General features: G+C 46.5%; 1 protein-coding gene across 3 annotated transcripts in view; it reads right to left on the bottom strand.

Annotated features, from left to right (window-relative positions):
* Window positions 1-18898, bottom strand: part of LOC309589289 (uncharacterized protein) — a 31142-nt gene that overhangs the window by 2925 nt on the left and 9319 nt on the right. For 2 of the 3 annotated variants that reach the window (XM_082309273.1, XM_082309275.1), the window contains exons 2-7: window positions 17060-17910; window positions 9894-10055; window positions 7125-7311; window positions 5952-6106; window positions 4650-4673; window positions 3014-3132 (exon numbers count right to left, since the gene is read on the bottom strand). In XM_082309273.1, the coding sequence (XP_082165399.1) occupies window positions 3014-3132; window positions 4650-4673; window positions 5952-6106; window positions 7125-7311; window positions 9894-10055; window positions 17060-17910 (1498 nt within the window). Of the gene's footprint in view, window positions 1-3013; window positions 3133-4649; window positions 4674-5951; window positions 6107-7124; window positions 7312-9893; window positions 10056-17059; window positions 17914-18898 lie in introns of all 3 variants that reach the window. The other variant, XM_082309274.1, reaches the window with a different exon arrangement.

Genomic DNA, 18898 nt, shown 5'->3' on the forward strand with positions numbered 1-18898 from the left:
GGGGATCATCTGTAACACCATTCTAGCCAGAGTCAACTTCACACATTTTATAATGTCAGATGGAGTGACAACATACAGGCTATAAATCGATCAAGGTAGTCTCCTGCAGAATTTGCAGCCCAGCTTTCAGAGGCCAGGCTGGATTCTCTCCTTACTGTTCAAAGCAGCATCAGACTGTAATTGTTTAACAAGGGCAAGTATTTGACTGTATGATGCTCCACTACCATTTGAGAACAGTTTTCTGTCACTAGAACCAGTCACAGTGGAAAGGCAAAAAGTTCTTGTCTTGGGGGTCATTTGAGCTGGAAGTAAGTTCCTTGCTCTTTGTGGAGGGATCATTCTGCAGTGATTTGGGGATGAGATCTACTTTTCCTGCCATAGGTCGGATCCAGATCCACGATCAAGTCATTCATCAACCTGTTCTGGTCCTTTGCACAAAATAGACATTGCTTTGTGGGAGTAAACGTACTAGCAGGAAAAAGAAAATGAAATGAAAACCTGAGCCTGTTTAGAACAATGTATGACAAACCACCGAGTCTTGTGCCAGTATGTTTACCTTGGCAGGCCTGCCTCTCTCCCGCTGCAAGAACCAAGTTTTTTCTCTACTATGAGAATTCTTTTGTGGATGTTAAAAAAAAAAAAAAAGACAGAAAATGAAAACAAAACAACCACCCTGGAGCAGATCATTCATCATATGCAGAGTGGGAGCATGAAAGGGGATTTGCTTTGACCTAGTTACAAAAACAAAAACAAAGAGACTTTCTCTAATTGCCCAAATGACTCAAGTGGGACTGGGTGTCAAAAGCAACAAATCTCTGCTTCCTTCAGAGCTGTATGTTAATACAGGGTACCAGGCTCCAACCTGTTCCAGTTCAAGACCTTGGGAGATGTCTCTGAGCCCAAGGAAGCCTGGGAAGCAAAAGCCAGCCAATTCCATATGCCTGCATGTACAAACAGGACCAGGAGCCAGGACAAACATGTTTCATAAATTATAACAAAGACAGTGGCTTTAAATGCTGAAAGTATCAGGGCTTCAATGTTAGCTTTGCCAGGAGCTGCAGACAAGTGAGACTTTCGTGCTTTACTGTTCTGGTACTGCTGTAGGAATGGCCTGGCTTTCTGTCCAGCAGTATTTGCAGGGCTGTCATTGATCCACTAAGCATAGCTTTTTATTTCAAAGGAGCCTGAGAGCAACTACGTACCCAAAATGCCACAGGAGCAAGGTGCCCAGCTTTTCAAGGTACCAGTGAAAAGCCCAGTGGCAGTGCATTGCTATTGTAGCGTGGGGGGTAAAAAGAGCAAGAGCAAATACAGATAGGGCTGGGGAATAAGAGCTAGGAAGCAGGAGAAGAGGAAATGGAGGGAGATAAGGGGCATGAGCAGAGGCAAGAGTTTTATATAGATATATGGGAGAAGAAAGTTAGTGAAAGAAAAGAGATGGCCATTCATCAGCTACAGAAAGCAGCCTGGAAAAATTGGCATACAAGATCTCTGAGGCTGCCCAGTTACAGCCGGGTAAAAAATCATCCATTTGGCATCTTGTTGTACAGCATTTCCATGACAGTAGTGGTTGCCCAGTATACATGTGAAAGTAGCAAAAGCTATTTCTGTTAGGAGTTATCGGGCTGGGCCTTCCTTGGAAGTACATCGATTTAGCCAGCTGAGGACCTAGCCTGCAATTCGCATGCAGCGAGCGCTGGCAGTGTCCTCAGCGCTGCAGAGAAAGGGCCAAGCAGGAGCTTACAGAGACAGGACTTTTCTGAAGCCCAGATAAAGTCCTGGTTCTATTCAGGTTTAGCGGGAAGGTTCACACGAGTTTGTATTTTTTCCCCAGCTGGTTCACCATCTATTTTAGATGGAACTGTTTGATCTCTTTCTGCTTTGTGTTTCTTTCAGTTTCCCAAACAATAGGAGGAAGCTTGCCTGTTACATGTGCTTGGGCCCCAACCAAGCTTTTCCCAGCTGGAAAAATCACTGCATGAACTACAGAGGGGTTTTTTCCAGCTGTAATTACAAGATTCCCAGTTCCCTTATGCATTTTGTAAGGTAGGTACAGGCTGTCTAAGGGGAACAATGGGACATTCCTGAGTGCTTAAACAACTGCGGTTTCCCCACCATCACCCCCCCTAAAACCTGAGGAAGGCTTAAGCACATTTGAGCTGTTCCGCTCAAGGTTACTGAGACCTCAGCTGAAAAAACACAGAGTGGTGCACAGTGTAATGCTCCTGCTTTGGTGAGTAGGATACCCAGGCTCTTCCTGTTATCTGATTATATACACAGACACCCCAAATTCACCAAACCAGCTGGGAGGACTTGGCAAGCGCACAGGGAATATCTGTGCAAGGGGTAGCTGGCAGCACAGTCGTCGCCTCAGATAGACACACACCACACAGTATAGCTCAGAGGCCAGGCTGTAACTAGCCTGGTAGACAAACTTGCCCAAGGGACCCGCATGGATCTCTTAATAGAAATGAGATGTCATGCTTGACTCAAATGCTCATCTACAGCAACAAGCAGGTCCCACCCATGAGCACACGCTCAGTAAACTTCATCTCCCCTTCCTCTGACAGGAAACCTTGCCGCTGATCCTGACTGTCCCATCCCATCACACATCAGATGCAATATGGGTTACTGTTCCACTGGATGAAAGGTGTGAAGGTGGATAGAGGGAGAGCATCGACCTCCACTGTAATGCTTAGGAGGGAGCAGAAAGACAAATAATTAGGCTACAGAATGGCTCTGGCTAATTGCCAACATCCCCTTGCCCTGTTGGGGTTAAGCATCTTCTTTTAGGGACCCTAATGTTTCCATTATTCTCACACAGGTAACATTATCCAGTTGGGATCTTAGAGCACTTGGGCACTAAGGAAGCAAACGGCTGTGCTGGCCAGGACCACCATATGCAATGGAGAGAAGGTAAGGAGGGGTCTTCTCTGGCCAGCAACAACCAGAGGTAAATCTCCCACCGCCTCCTCCCAATACTAAGTGAAAATCTCTCACAGCTCTGCCTTACCTGTACAACTGTGGGCAGGACCTCTTCAGAGCAGCAGAGGACAGCCCCAGCTTGTTCTGGTTTCTCAGCCGTGTCTTCCTCATAAGATCTCTCATTCTCCCCCAAGCATGGCTCTCACCCTAGGGAGCAAAAAGAAACCACAGCTTGAAGGACCAGAGACTAGTTGCTGGCAGACCTCATCCGGCCAACATATCATACTTTGGGGTACTCCAGGGTGGTAGGAAGAGGGGAGCTTCTTTATTTTGGACAGGTAAGAGTCAGGTCCCACAAAAGAATTTTTAACACCCTGCAGTGATGCCCAGTGGCCAGCCTGTACCTGTATAGGACACAATGAGACAGGATGGATCAGCTGTCAGCAATACCATCCTTTTTGTATTTTGTTTGGTAACATTTCCGTGTCTAGAACCCTGCTGTTCTTTCTGACTTAAGGTTTCAGAGAGGGAGGGCACTTCACTGGTGACTGCTGAGTAGCTGCCTAAAGGCACGTTTTACCTTATTGTTACACTGTACTAAAGGGAAAGATAGGTTTGGTTTCCTACCTACTCACATGCACCCAGGGGGGCCCTTACAACAAAAACAACCGAAAAAAGCAGCTCGACTCCCTTCTCCTTTCTGTTGGGCCAGGTGCATTGGTATCAGCTCTTTTCAAGGTGGTGACTTTTGTGGACCATGAATTAGAAGAGATCAAGTCTTTGTTTCCCTGTCACGTCCGCAAGCCACGGCTATTGGGCACTTACATTTGAAATGCTAATAGAGATTATCAGGAGGTCAGGGAGTCTCATGAGGCCCTCCCTAATGTTTGTTCTCTCTGGGCTGAGCTCATCTGGACTCATGAACTGAAAGGGAGCCACGCATCAAAAAATTTCATGTTTTGTTGCTACATTGTTTTAAATTTCCTAAAGTAATGGCTGGAAAACCTTGGGAACAGAAGAAAAAAGATCATGCCCCAGGACTAGTGCAATGGGGAGAAACGATTCCCGTTTCAGTTTAGTTCTCAAACCATTGTCACGTTCAGGGCATTGTTCCGAGGTGCCTTCCCACTGTGCCACCAGCAGAGCCATTGCTCCATGAGCTGTGGCCACCTTGGGAGCACAACCTGGCGGCTGCCCAGCCGCACACACCAGCCCAGGCAGAGCCTATTGCGGTAATTCTTCTTGGGGCTCTGCTAAGTTTTCAGTTCAAAACTTGAGATGAGGTCATGGGCTCAGCTGAAAACGGCAACACCGATTTCTGTGCTATTGAGTTAATTGCCTATAAGTGAGACTGTTTACTCATGGAAATATCAAACCTTTGTGTTTACTACTAGGATTAATGTATGCTGTGGAAGGGTTTTGGAGGCCTCAGCAGTTAGTCCCTCATTGTGCTGGTCTTGTCCCAGAAAAGCAAGCACTGCTAATATGACAGAAAGACTGAGCAGTTGCCTGTTTCTGAAGGCTAGCTCGCTGTTGCCTGCAATGGGGGTGGGAGAACAACGCACCACATGCAGTAAGTCATAATACATGTGTGGCCATTACTTTGATAGTAAACATCGGGGGTCAGCAAGCCTCTTTTGTTCATGTATAATGTTGTGCACTACAGGGGCTCGGTCCATGGTAATGCAGGTACAAGTTAAATATTCTGCAAAGGCAGTACGTACCGAGCTGTTCTTGACGTCCAGACCCTAAAAACAAAAGGCAAATACATTGATAAATAACAAGACAGCAAGACCATCTCACAGTGCTGGGAACAGACTGTTCTCAGCTCTGCCCTGGAGTCCACCCATAGCCCTGGTAAAGTCCTTTATCTCTTTACGATTCAGTCCCTCACGTGTGTGATAATCCCTTCTTTCCTCCTCCACCTCTCGCCTGTCTTTTTTATTTAGACTGCCAGTTCATGTGTATAGCACCCAGTAGCCTGGGAACTAGTGTAGCAGGATTCTCATACAGTACCTGCAATGTAGAAGTAAATGGGGTATTTCATGCTCAGGGTACAAAATGCAGTATGAAGTGGCAATACTAAGGTGTGGTGTAACAAGAGCATGAGGATTCAGTTTAAAGAACGTGGATCTTGATTCTGCAGTCCTGTGAAGCCATCAGGGCTTCCCCTGTGCTTAAAATAATGCTCATACTCCAGAAGTTGGCTGGACACAAGCCAGAGCATGGAGCACCTTTCAGGATTCAGCCTTGATTTATTTTCTGAAGTTCATTGAAGTGTTTGCAACCTATTAGCAACTTTGGGGTGGAAATTTCATGACAAGGTCCTTCCCATGAGAGACCTATTCCTTCCTCTTTCCTGTCAGGCTGGGAATACTCTGATTAGAGCCTCTGCCCTGGCATTTCAGCACTTCTGATCCCCACCGGAACCTGAAAGTGCTGAGGCAGCCACAAACAATGGGAAAGAAAGGGAGAGGAAAAGCATAAAAGCATTCATCCCGGCTTCCTTGGACTTCAGTGATCCAGGCTCCCTTGGACTTTAGTGACATGGCTTCCCTGAAACACGCTCTGGGGACTGGAGCTAATTACACTGATGTGTTGCCAGTCTGGTAATAAGTGTTGCCGGGTAAGGATTGACCCACTAAAATTTTTATATGTGGTAATGAATGTGTGCTTGGTTTAATCTTACTAGCAACGGTAGTGAAGATACCTACGACAGAGTTCACGTGTTGAGTTATCTGGAGTTAGCAAGGGCTAAAGCCCATGCTGCTGTCTGCAGTGCTCCTCACCCCTGCACCAGTGCTCTGTTTGTGCCTTTCTTGGCATAAAGACACAGCCATTGTCTTTATTTAAGGCTGGGAGCAGAGAGGCACAGACCGCCCTGGCCCTCACTGCCCCAGCCCCGTTCAGGAGCAGACTGGGTTGGCTTGTTCTCCCACCACCCCACTCTGATCTGCCTGAGCAGAACTTCTCCCTCCTTCTCCCACAGGTCCCACTCGGAATCTGGCTCCAAGCTTATCACTCACCTTTCTTACTGCAGGGTCCTTTGACGGAAAAGCCTGTCCCTCAGCCATACTACCAGCTTCTCTGAACTCATTCTCCTTGTTGTTCCTATTGTTTGACGACTTCCTGAGCCCCGCCATCGGCTGGCTGTTTCCTGATTCCGGGTATCTCTCACTTCCTGCAATGAAATGCAAGGACTTGCTCACATTTCTCAGCAGTGTCCTGCTAGGACGGCCTCTGGGCAGTGCTGCCAGCAAGCTGTGACTCCAGATGGGATGAGAACCCTAAGGACTTAATGATGGGATGAGACCCCATGTGTCTTCATGCTACACTGCAGTGGAAAGAAGGTAAATGCTCCAATAAAGTGTCTGACCATGGCAGGACTTTCTAATGGCTTCCTCATGGTCTTATTTTCCTTCCAGGCCTGCTCTGAAACTGCCAGGAAAGAGCATTTTGGAGCCTCAGCACTGGAGATCCCAAAGGCCATTTACACTCTGACTCAATCCTGCTAGGAGGCATGTTGATGTTCTGCATTTCACCAGGTATTAGAGGCAGGCTGAAGTCCAAGGTTTGAAATAAACTAATCAATCAGCCTCGCTTAGTGGGCTGGTTCACATCTAACATTGGATCCAGACTTTTCAGCTGGCTTTATCATCAGTAGGCTGAGCCCAGTCTTTCTCAGCTTTCTGGAAAAGTTGGTCACTGGATCCAAGCTTTGCAGCTGGGGCTTATTTCCACTTGGTCTATAGAATAAGTCATCCTCCAGGAATGTGTTCTGTGCCTGCTTGAGAGGGTAGGAGACTAACAACAGGCATAAGGCTTTCCATCTTAGATCAAGTCCTACCTTGTCTGGGAGGATTTTAAAGCCACATGGAGAGGCTCCACTAATGGACCCATTCAGGCATGCTAAGTTTCCAAAAGAGAGACCCATTTTATAATGATTTGTCATAATCTTTGTAGCCACAGCTGCAGAGCAAAAAGTCCTGCTTCACACATGTGAAGCAGCAAGTGTTAAAATCCTAGGTGTAGACAAAGCATTTTTAAAATGCATCTCTTAGCTTTCCAGCTAAGGATTAGTTCCACTAACAACTTGCTCTGTTCCCATCTGTCTTTCCTAGGGAAAAGGAAGTTGCTGGTCAGCTTATTTCATCAACTGGTGGCAAGCAGGAGGGCAGGTTAGAGGTATTTGAACTCACCATTGCACCTGCTCAGCTTTTCAGTGTTTGCTCCTATTTCTGGGATGATGGAAAGATCAGAAGGGTTTCCAGTCTGAACCAAGAGGCTGTGAGGTCTGCTCCTCCCGGCAAAAAGCATCTTCATGTCTTGGTACGAGTTGAGGAAGACACTGGCAGCTCCACAGGAGCAATGCTGCAGAAGGTACTCCTACACCAGACAAAAAGAAAGTATGCAGACTCTCAGGCTGCAACGGCCCAAGGTAAGAGAGTGGTGCAATGGTACAGACAAATTGCAATCATTCCAGCCCAGGGATTCCCAGCCTTGTCCTGAAACCCATCAGAACCCAGACAAATTATTTAATTCTCTAAAAGGCTGAGCAGCCTGGAGTTGGTAATATTGATTTTTCATGGGTTTATTGGTGTTTAACTTAAATTGCCTGATACTCAGCATCTTTTGGGTTTGTTTCCCCAAAGGAACTGAATAAAAGTTTCTAAGCACAGAGCTGCTCAGCTAAGGCATTTGTGTAAATAAACAGATCTATTATAACAGCGACTCGCATTTTGAGATAATGTTATTTGTTTTGGAATGTGCACAGACACCAGTATCTTGTATTTTTATTGATGGGATGCCATAGTTTGCTTGCATGTTACCAGTCAGATTCACTGCTTGTGGTACTTCAGCTAGTGTACTTCTGCTGTAGCTGGTGTGGTGGGAAAGGGAGATTTTCCACCTTGCACAACCATGTTGCATAAGAGTTTAGTAGGGCAGGGAGCAAGGAGAGCTTTATCCAGCTGAAGTGGAAAGGAAACCAAACTGTTTATTGGCGTTGGAACCAGGGCAGGCCAACACCAGTTTAGCGCCTGTGGAGGACCCCCAAGCAATTGACAGTTTTAATGTAACATCTCATCTGGTTATGTTGCCACAGCAGCATGGCACTTTGCATTACCTATACCTTTGGGAGGTGCTTTGAAAATCTGATGAAAGATGTTGCTTTTGGCCCACGGCATTAAAGATTTCCTTGTAAAGCAAAGGATGTGGAGTAACGGTGTTCCCTTTGTGTCCCAGGATCAAAATGTCATCAGTCTCTGTGGTGATGACTGTACAGCTCTCAAGAACAGCATTGGGAGCACTGGCTATCTACAATCCTCATGACCAGCTCTTAATACCACACTAACCCATCTCTGCTCTGGGGCTTGTGTCTTCCCTAGCCGTGTCTGGGGCATGGAAACCTTTCCATGCTGATAGTCTGCATGGAGAGTGAAAGTGGTTTCGGAAGTAGCTGTAGGACACCCTCCAAAATGCGATGTGGTCAGAAGCCTCCATGTCTCATGGCAAATGGGGGAAGTAGCGTTCCTCTTCTACACAGAGGAGCTGCGACTCTGAAGAGGAAAAGCACAGAGAGCTGCTCAGATATAGGAGATGCAGGCACCACAGAGATACCCAAGAGAGAGCACCCAGTTTTGTAGAGCACGTTGCAAGTGCTGAATGTTACATCCGGGGGTTCAGTTTCCCCCTGAACGGTATGGGACAAATACGGCTGAGAAGGCACTGCTGAGAGATCTTGGAAAATACCAAAAAGATCAAAGTTTCAAATATTTAAATGAAAGCACGGTGCCTTTTATTTCAGTGGGAGCTGGGGAGGAGGGGGCACATAAACCAGATGAGGATTTGACCCTGAATTTGCAGCTTGGAAGAGTTACTTTAAGCAATGACTCACAGTTGTAAAGCTTCAGGAAATGTGTTAACAATTCCCAGGCTCTATGTAGGAGGCTGCATTCCTCTGAGCGTGAGAGATGGGTACATGGAAATGACGGGCTACTCTGTTCTGCAACCTGACTCACAACTTGGCTTTGCCTCTGAGGAGGAGTCAGTCACCTACTGCAGATCCAGTCCCAGCAGGTGGGAAAACAGCACTGGGGGAGGAATGATGCTGTTGGGAGAATAAAAGACTCGCCACAGCATGGCTGGGAAGAAATAGCTGAGTGTGACAAACCCCTTCTATTCCTTTGGGGAGTGATAAGATAAATAGAAAGGGAGGGGAGAAAAAAAGCTGGAAACCTGGTGTGATGGCCAAAGAAAAAGAACTGAGAAGCAGAGATGGGGTGGAGCTGAACAAAATATGCAGGGGCTAAAAAATGCTGTTTAGGAGGATGCTGAAATGATTTGCAAATTTCAGTCAAATTCCCCAGCTAGCTCTGGCTGATAAAAAAAGACAAATGGGAACACTGAGATGGTTTATGTCAGAGATTCTTCATTTGGCAGCTCAAAAGCTCAAGAATGGAAAGAGAGCATGGAGTTGGGTTAGCAGTACCACTGCTGCTCTTTTCCATTGTGTCTGTTTTGTGGGAAATTCTGGGATTTTGACAGTTTGAAACCAGAATGAAAAGAAAGAGCTTTTAATTCAAAACACAATTGCTAAGGAGGTCCATGGAAATGTTTTGTTTTGATAGCATTGACAGGGGAGGATGTGTTCTTGGTAAGTTTTCAACTCTAGAGAAGTAAAAGTTACTGACTTCGAGCTGGCCACCTCATGAGGTGAGAGGGATGCTTTTTAACTCAATAGAAGCAAGCACATCTGGGAAAAAAAGTTGAATAAGAAGAGAAACCCAAGCCCACTCTAAGGGAAGCTGAGCCCACTGTGGTGGGCGAGGGCTCCCTGAAGACCAGAGCACCCACCCCAGGTGAGTGTGGGGTCAAGTAAATTAGCATCTTCCCTCACACAGACTTGGAACTTTCCGTCTGGGCCTTGAGTATATCATTTAATGGAAGATACTGTGGTGTCTGCTTACCTCTTTTATCTGGCTCATCTTCTGCTCTTTCTGCAAGCTGCACACTTGCTTTTGGAGACGCAGGTTGTGCTCCTGCAGCTGCCCAATCTTCTCAATCAGTTGGCAAATGTGTTCCAGGTATCCCAGACCAGACCCCAGGGCTTTGCTGTTACCTTGGTTCACCTGCAATGACAATGCATCTTGGACCGTGGAGTAACAGCAGAGCAATCCTTACTAGCAGTTGGGAGCCCAGCATGCTCCTTACAGTTGTGTGGGCCGTGGTAAAGATACTCAGGCTTCATCTTGCAAGAGGCTTTGGTTATATCCAGATCTGAGCTACAGCATTGCTTGCTGACAGCTCTTTTCTGGATTAGTCAGCAAGATGCTCCATCAGGGGGACTCTTCTGACTGATCACAGGCTGATGCGGAGGAAAACCTCATGACAGCCTGTTTCTAGTTCCATTTCCTAGGCTAATTTTTGTCTTTTACTGGCCACAGGACCCTTACAAACAAAAATAGTTCTACTGCATGGTATAGATGGTTGGGGTTAGTATGGCTCACTTAGCCCATAGTCCTCAGTGCAAGTCACACTTATAGGTACTGAGGCTGAGCTTGGCTTCTACCTAAAGGCACATATCTGCAGGTTGCAGTGATTTGCTGCTTTGCGATCAGCTTGGGGGTACATTTTGTCTGCCTTTGGCAATCTGCAACCATTATAGCACAGCTGAACTCAGACCCTCCTCACTGGTGGATCAGTGAAAGGGACATGTGCCTGAACCAAGCTGCCAAAGTGAAAGAACATCTTTCCACTGGTCTTTAGCGGATCCCAGCTTACATCCCTGCTGCTACTTTCTCAGTCATTAAGAGATGCCTGAAGAAAGTCTGCAGGATCAAGCTTGCTGTCTGGCTATGGCAGGATATTCTGTACCACTGATCTCTCCACACCCAGGACCTGCAGAGTCTCACTGCTGCTCAGCCAAGGGCAATGCCGGAGACAGACAGTAATCCTGTGGCAGAGGAAAGGCAACGGTGCTTCCCAGGCTCCCGCTCTGCACCTCACTGTTTCTGGCCCCAGGACTTCCCCATGCACGGCAAGTGTCCTCTCCTGTGCCGCAAGCGGACTCTGCCGAACGTGCTGCTAACAAATACATGCAGAGGCTCACTTCCACCTTGGCGCTGCCTGCTGATGTGCATGTGATATCAGTAAGTAAAATAAGCCTCGATCTTTACAAAAGCAGTGCTCTAAGTTTATCTTACTTCAAAAAATAATTTCCCTCTACAAAAGCAGGAAGCTTACTCTGTCTCCTTTCCCACAACAATCTACATTTTTGGGGAAATGCCAGCCTTGGGACTCTTCCTGTCTTTTCATTATGTCAGAAAGCTCATGGTGTGTTCAAAAATAATCAACATTAGAATTTACTTCTTTTTAAACAAATGATGATACAATGTTATTTATAAACAGGTATTATTATGTCCAGATGCTTTTGTGTCTGAGGTTGGGACAGAGGTCACATGAAATCATATGAAAAACTGTAATGACTCGAAGCCAACCAGTCATTCACATTCATGATTTTTATTCTCCTTTTGGGCAGAGCCTGCAGAAGTGGTGGCAAGACAAAGGTTACTCAGCCATAAAACTGAGTCCTTAGCGTGTCTGTGCAGTGGGAAGGAATGCAGCCCCAGGACCCACAGGGAGACCAAAGCCTATGTGGTGCCTGCTGAGAAAAGCTTGAATCAAATGCACTATAATTCACGTATCTGAAAGCAGCTAGGGATTTTGGGGTGCCCAGCTTCAGAAGCATGATTTTCAGAAAGTACATGAGTATTAGCTTCTGAAAATCTGAGTTTTTTTAAGCTGTCCCAAAATAGGTAGTCAAAAGTTCCTCACTCTCCTTGAAAATGTAGGCTTTCTGCCACTCTGTACCATCTTTTTGCACATGTAACAGCTCCCCTTTTCTGCCAGTTCGCTGCTGCAGTGACTGATGGTATGTCTATATTGCCCTATGGAGGCAGTGAGCCAAATCCAACCCCTTTTATAGCTGTAGAAACACAAGGGAAGACTACAAGGGACAGAGGAGCTCTTGGAAAAGCAGATAAAGCAAAACATTTGGCTGTAACCTCAGGATTGGGGAGAGAGCATGAAGCATTTGACTGTCACCTCTTTCAGGCAGGGAGCCTCTCTTTGTTCCATATTTGTCCAGTGCTTAAGACTGTAAGGTCCTGCTTCGTGTTCACTAGGTTTATAAGGCAAAAAGGGCAGGGGAGGAGAAGAGAAGATGGCCCTGATTTCCAGTGCCCTGTGCCTGGAGCTGAAGGCACTTGAAAGCAAAGGTGTTTTTTGGGCAGGCATGGAGAAAATCTGGCTTTTAGCAGAAGTTAGAGAGAACTTCCAACTCCTGAGAATAAATACAGGTCCCCAGAAAATGAGAGAGGGAAATGGTGTAGAGCAGTTGCTCCACATCTTGGGGCAAGGTGGATTTACCCCTGTAGAGGACCAGACTGAAGGCTGGACTCAATATGCTGGAGGCCCCTGTTTCACAGCCATCCTTCAGAAGCTGCTCAGGGCAGGCAGTTTGGGCTATTTAATAGGAAATTAATTTGCATTTTATTGAAGTGATCCCAGTAAGCGCAAATGAGCAAAAGGCAAATCAGGCAGAGCCTGCAGTGCCTGCCCATCCCTGCAGGGCCAGCCGCCTCTGTGGTCAGCATGCAAGGGTAAAAGCTTTTAAGGGGGATGCTTCACCTTGCTTGCCCTGCCACAAGACCCATTAGCATCAGGATTGCTCAGATATGGCAGGCGTTCAATACAGAAAATTTGTGTAATTTAGCTGGCTGCCCCTAAAACGATTGCTCAGAGAGGGCCTTTCTAGGGACCCTTCCAGCACTTTCTTTTCCGTAGTCTGATAATACCTAAACAGCCCTCGGTATCTTCTGGTCATGCCAAGTGCAGTGTAGAACCTGCTCTGTCACATTCTGGTCTAAATATTTTCCTCTCAGCACCTGTGAGAGAGTTTTATGCTAGCAGTGGAGGGTGAGGAACCATAGGAAAACTGAAGACATTTTCCAGGATGAGTCTCTTCCAGTCTCTGTCCTCCCCGTTGAAGCTTCCCAAAACATTCACCTAACGGGACTGAAGTTTTTCCCATTCCCCATAAGGAGATTGTCAAATAGTATTGGAACAAAAGCCATGTGCCCATTTTTGAGTTGATGAAACCTATGAAGAAGGAAAAACATCTCACCTACTTTTTTGAAGGTGAAGATGCAGGGGATCAAGCAGACAAAATACAGGATAAGCATCTGCACTGGGAACTTTGGCTTATCTAGAGCCCTCCAGTCAATATTGTGACTGGTATAAAAATCACATTTTTCTTCTGAAGCCACCAGAGCTGCAGAGGTGGGAGCCTGTCCCTCTGTCTCTGTGTATGTGTAACATCGTGCTCACCGCAGCATCTGAGCACTACAAAGGTTTGAAGTTCAGTGAGAGCTGCAAGAAAGACAGTTGTTTTCAAGCCTCTTGTCTAATTGAGGTATAGTCAAAATCTGCATTTCTGATCATCTAATCAGCACTTTATCCTGCCTCATTTCAGCTATTATCTGTTACTTTGATGTGTGCGATGGGCTTTTCTTCAATTGGGCTCAATGGAAAACTGTCCTGGGCTGGACCTGGCAGCAGGAGCCAAAGCTGATGGGCAGGACGAGCTTGTGGGCGAAGCTCTTCTTCATTCGGACGAGTTCGCTGATGTTTCTTGCAGTGACTTAGGTTTCTGCGCTTCAGGCAATGCTCTTCACTTGTGGATAGTTTTGAGTTATACCATGCTCCATCCTCCCATAAATCCCTCACTGCCCACTCCCACTGCATTAGCATGGCCAGTACAGAGGCAGTACGGTCACTGCACCGACCGCCAAGGAACGTAATTACAAACCTCCCACCATGGGCTTGGAGCAACTGATTAGTGACGCCGCAGGCTGAGCGGGAAGCATTTGTCACTGGCAGCTGACAGCACCAAAAGGCTTGTGAATAACAGGAAAGAGAGGGATCGTGCTGTATATTTCTGACGGCTCCACCCTGCTCTCCAGGAGGGGCTGTGCTTGCTGATAGCTTCTGGTTTCCTCCGAGCAGCACGCACAGGCTATGGGGCTGACCATCACAGGTTGCCCTATTCTCCCCTTGAATCATACCACTCTCTGCAGAGAAATATTTTGACTGCTTTGCCCCAGGATAATTAGCACTGTGTGAATTATGGGGTTTTTTCATTTAATGATGACAATGTTCCCACCGTCTCTCCTTTTCTAGGGGTATGGGCTGACTGTAAATGTAAACTTTATGGACTGTGAGGAAGTGTTTGCAAAGCAAAAGCATCAAAAGCTATGTATCTTCAAACTGACCCCAAACATTTAATCTGTCTTAAAAGGAAATGCTTTTATTTAGGCTTCAAAGTTCGTTCACTTGTTGTTTGACAGCTCCCACTTTCTTTCATCTTTCTAAACGTAGGCAAATTTCAAAACAACGACAGTTCAAAACAAAAGATCAGAAAGCTTTGTTTAAGAAATGCCAGACTGAAATGATTTGATGTATATTTTCAGCCAAAGCCATTCACCAAATGAATCCAAACGGTCAAAACATTTGGTCATTTCCAGTCTCTCTTTTTCAGCATTTTCCTTCCTGTTCTCTTGGAAGTGGCCTCAGCAGTGAGGGAGGCCGGGAGGACATCAAGGCACATCCTCATCCAGCGAATGAATCCTTGCTGGGCTCTGGTGTGCTGGCAAGCACAGTGCCGTTGGCAATGCCACAGCCATCTGGGCTGGGGAATCTCAACTGCTCTCCTCTTACTTGAAAGTTATATTCCCAAAACCAGCAAAAGAACTGAGGAAGTTGCTGTCACCTATAATTAAACAATGCTCTCACACGGCATTAAATAGAGATACAAGAGTACGTATACTGGCTTATATCAACATGAACTTAATGCAGCAGGAATTGATTCAATGGAACAATTTGGTTTGCCATCTTCTTTGCCAAGCAGAGTGGGAATACCCTGTACTGGCCTGCTATCTTTCAGACAACATTGATTGCCTTTCCAGGAGTATCTGAGTCCCTGAGACAACATCAGGCCAGATAAGAGACTGGTTCCTAAGTACCATGTTGTATTTTGGACAGGTTACAGGCAAATGTGAAAACCACAGAGTAAGCCTGGAGCAGAGCCTCAGCTGGGGTGAACCAAGATGCATCGGTCAGCTCTATGGGCAGATGATCAGCTGGACATTGTTTCTGAGTGGGTCTCACTCTGTCCTGCCTCTTGCATGACAGGAGGACAGGTCAACCTTCTGCAGGTTTGGCGAGGGCAGAAGGCTCTGCAGCTGCAGGAGCTGCACTGCCCTGTGCTCCGAGGCACACAGCACAGCAGCAGCCGCAGGGCTGCACAAGCAGCCGCGGGCATTTCTTGCCTCAGTCAGCTTGGGTGCTACCTGGCATCCCAGCAGTGTGAAGAGTGCTGCTCTTGAGATACAGCAGCCTGGAGGTGCTCTGTGAAGAGGGGCAAACTTCCCCAGCATCTAGGTCACAGCTGTATTTATACAGCTCGAAAAACAAACAAAGAAAAGTGCTCTGGGGCACAGAGCTTTAGCACTCAGCCAGTGAGGATATTAAAAAGGAGGGGAGATAAGCCACCAAGAGCTTCATTTCCTCTTCAGCTTCTTTCTAATTTATTCTCTTGTTTATTTAAATGCTCTGCTTTGGGAAACAGGCTCCATTTCACAAAGGTTTTAAAGGAATTTCATGGGCAGCCAGAGCTGTCAGACAAGACCAAGCTGGCTGCAAACCCTGTGACAGAGAATTTAGGTAACTTTTTATAAAGTCTCCTTGTGGTCAAACTCTCCTGCTTCAGTCCTTTTTTGAACTCCATCAAAAGGCCAGGTCACTGTTTAGGAACTGTGCAAAATAGACATCTGTCTTCTGCCGTGTGTGAGACAGCTCTGGGGACGAAGAGGCTGCTCAGCTGGATTGTGTGTTGCTTGCAGTGCCTTGATATGCAATGTTAAGAGAGATGGGCCATCTCTGACCTTCCTCACTGCTCGGAAGGATTTGGCATGCTGGAGAGGAAGGCCATTGCCTGGTGGTTCAGGGCCCAGGCAGAGAGGTCATGGTGAAACTATATGCACAGCACACAGCACTTCTCACTTGGCTTCCTCCCACCCATCTCCCATTCCAGTTCATCACTATTACCACAATGAACACACCGAGAAGAAATCCCTGTTATGCACCGTTTGATGTTTTTGGTGTGTCTGTGTGACCGTCTTCACCTAATCTGCCCTTCTCCTTTCCCTTTGCTCATAGGGCTCTTTGGTCTGTCTCTCTGTCAAGAATCAGCTCCCCGGTTAGATCTTTCCTTTGCTGGTTCATGGAAGCCACCACAGCGGGCAGGCAAGGCAGTGATCTGTCTGCGTGTCATCAGCATGGGGCTTCAGGCAAAGCACTGGGGTGAGTGCTTGCCAGCATCCGCTATGGGAGAAGGTGCACAGAAGGGCTTTTTATTCTCCTGTCAGTGGCACAGTGGAAAGGCACAAAGGGGAAAAGAGGGAGTCTGGAGTGGGACAAGCTGCTGAAATTATGTCTTTGCAGTTTGGTCTATCACAGCTGTGCTGGTGAGTTCAAATGGGATCTTCATCTCCAGCCCAGGAAAGATTTGAATTTGTGCGTTAGCTCCCTACTCACTCATAGAGAGAGCTGGCTCAAGAGGGCAGGACAGGCCTCAACAGGAATGAACTACCCCTTAGACAAGTTGTTTCCAAATTTCAGTGCCCCAGCAGCAGCCCAGCTGTTCCCAGGAACAGGAATAACCTGACCTTGAAAAAGACACTATGTTCTGATCCCCATCCCATGTATCAGACGATGATGACTAACTTCACTAACTTCACATTTTAAGACCAGAATCAAGTCCATCCTCTAATCTAGGGCTTTTTGAAGCATCAGATCTCCATGAGCCATTAGTCACCCTTACCCAGACCGGATATATGTGAATTACTTCAGAATTTCACTGCTATGAAAAGAGCTCTTAAAAATCAATTACCATGATTTTCAGGGGAGATTTTCTAACTCACTCAGATGTGTCCTAGTTCGTGACAAACAATAGGACTCAAACACTGACTGAGGTATTTGGACAGCTCTAAGATTCAGTTTAGGTGTTTCTTACCTCACTCAGTCTACAGCATTCATCCATGTATTCATCCAGACTGTCACTTGTGGGGTACTTCTTCAGCTGATGTCCATGGATCTGAAGGTCTTGCATGCTGCCAAAGTTCTCTGGGAAATTGTCGGCAATTGTCTTTGGCTCTTCTATGGGACCTGGGGTGGGAAGAGTGCTTTCCCTGGGAAGGTCCGTCTCTGGGGTAGGTTCCTTTTCCAGAGATTGCCTTTCGTTCTGGTCAAAATGTTCATCAGGACTTTCTTCCTGAGGGACACTGAAGTCTTCAAGGGAAGCTGTAGGACCCTGCACAGCATCTGCCTCCTGGCTGCAGTACTCAGCTTGCTTTTCGCTCTCTGGATCTTGGTGGCTGACTTTTCTGGCACGCTCTTTACATGTTCTCATTATCAGATGGTCAATTTCTGGAGAAGAAGAGGTGCTAAGCACGCCTGAGTCACAAAATGAGTCTCTGCTGTGAAGCACAAAGCTCTTCTCTGAACCCGTTGGCGTTGATGGAGAATTAGCCCCGCTTGGCAATTCAACCCCTGAGTCCTCAGATTCAAATTTGGAGAATCTGTGAAGTCGGCACTTGGACTCGAAGGCGCTGAGGTCAGGCAGTGTGGCTACATAGTCTGTGCTTGTCGGGCCATCTGCATAGTCTGGATCTGCTGGTGCAGCCACTGCATTTGGGTTTCCCTGGCAGTTCAGTGGGAGGCTGGTCCCAGGGAGATGGGACTCTTCTGTGCAGGCTGTGTCAGCTGGAGCCTCTGGGATTAAACCTGGGTTTTGAATTCCTTCATTGCTCAGTATCTTCATATGTGTTAGCACGACTTTGTCCTCAGCAGGTGGGCTCTTCTTACCTGCTTAAAAGAGAACATGAAGGTCACAACAGGCTACAAAACTCTGTATCATGCATCCCCTGAGGGATGTGAAATGTAAAACTGTCTATAGTAAGGTGGTAGAGGGGGGCAGCCCTAATTTATTTTTCTTGAGCTATGTGAAGCTTTCTTGTAGGCTTTGCTACAACAGAGGTGTTGTGTTTCATAGACCTGGAGTCCTTCGGGGGGAGTCATAAATGCACACAGAGTCCTGATTTAGTAGATAGGTAGAAAACACCACATGTAGCCAGATAACATTTTAGCGATTACCTGTATACAGCAGAGAAGTGCATGTTCTTTCAGCATGCTAGACATTAAATTAAGACAAAAGTATTTCCTCTGATTCAATGTATTCTGAACCAGCAGAAAAAGGGTAAAATGAAATCTGTCTTTCTGCGGACTTAAGTCAATTTGGGGTTGCAAAAAGCAATTTGCAAACTGTTTGGTATTCTCTGCACACATACAGGTGACGAAAAGCAAGTACTGATAGGAAAAGCAAACGAGGCACTGTAGATCTCTTTCACTCCCTGTATGGTTTTAGCTATGAAGTCATTTCTTTAAATGAACCCTTACCTTCTTTGTGAAAAGAAAGGACATGGAGGCAGCTGTGTTCATGAGCTTTTTGCACATGGACAAAGGAGACTTGTTTTCACAATTATTTCACACAGTAACGTGGTAGAACAGTCTCTGGATGAAAGGCTGATCTACAGAAGTTGTAGATCTGCCCCCAGGTTTTCTTACTGTGTTTCTGAATCTAATATTTCACAGTGCAGACTTCTGATTCACACTGGGATGAGAGCCAGTGTGAAAGCTCTGCATCCATCCTTTAGCAAACTGCAAATCTCAGCTCCAAATCTATCTGTTCATGGATTTGGGACCAGGAATTGCTGCAGTACAAAACTCTAGTTTCTCTGGTATCTTTTCCCTTATTAGTGCCTGACCCAGAGCACCTCAGAGGGCTACAATGCAC

The sequence above is a fragment of the Platalea leucorodia genome (genome assembly GCF_965183815.1).
Source record: "Platalea leucorodia genome assembly, chromosome: 4".
In the NCBI taxonomy this organism is placed as follows: domain Eukaryota; kingdom Metazoa; phylum Chordata; class Aves; order Pelecaniformes; family Threskiornithidae; genus Platalea; species Platalea leucorodia.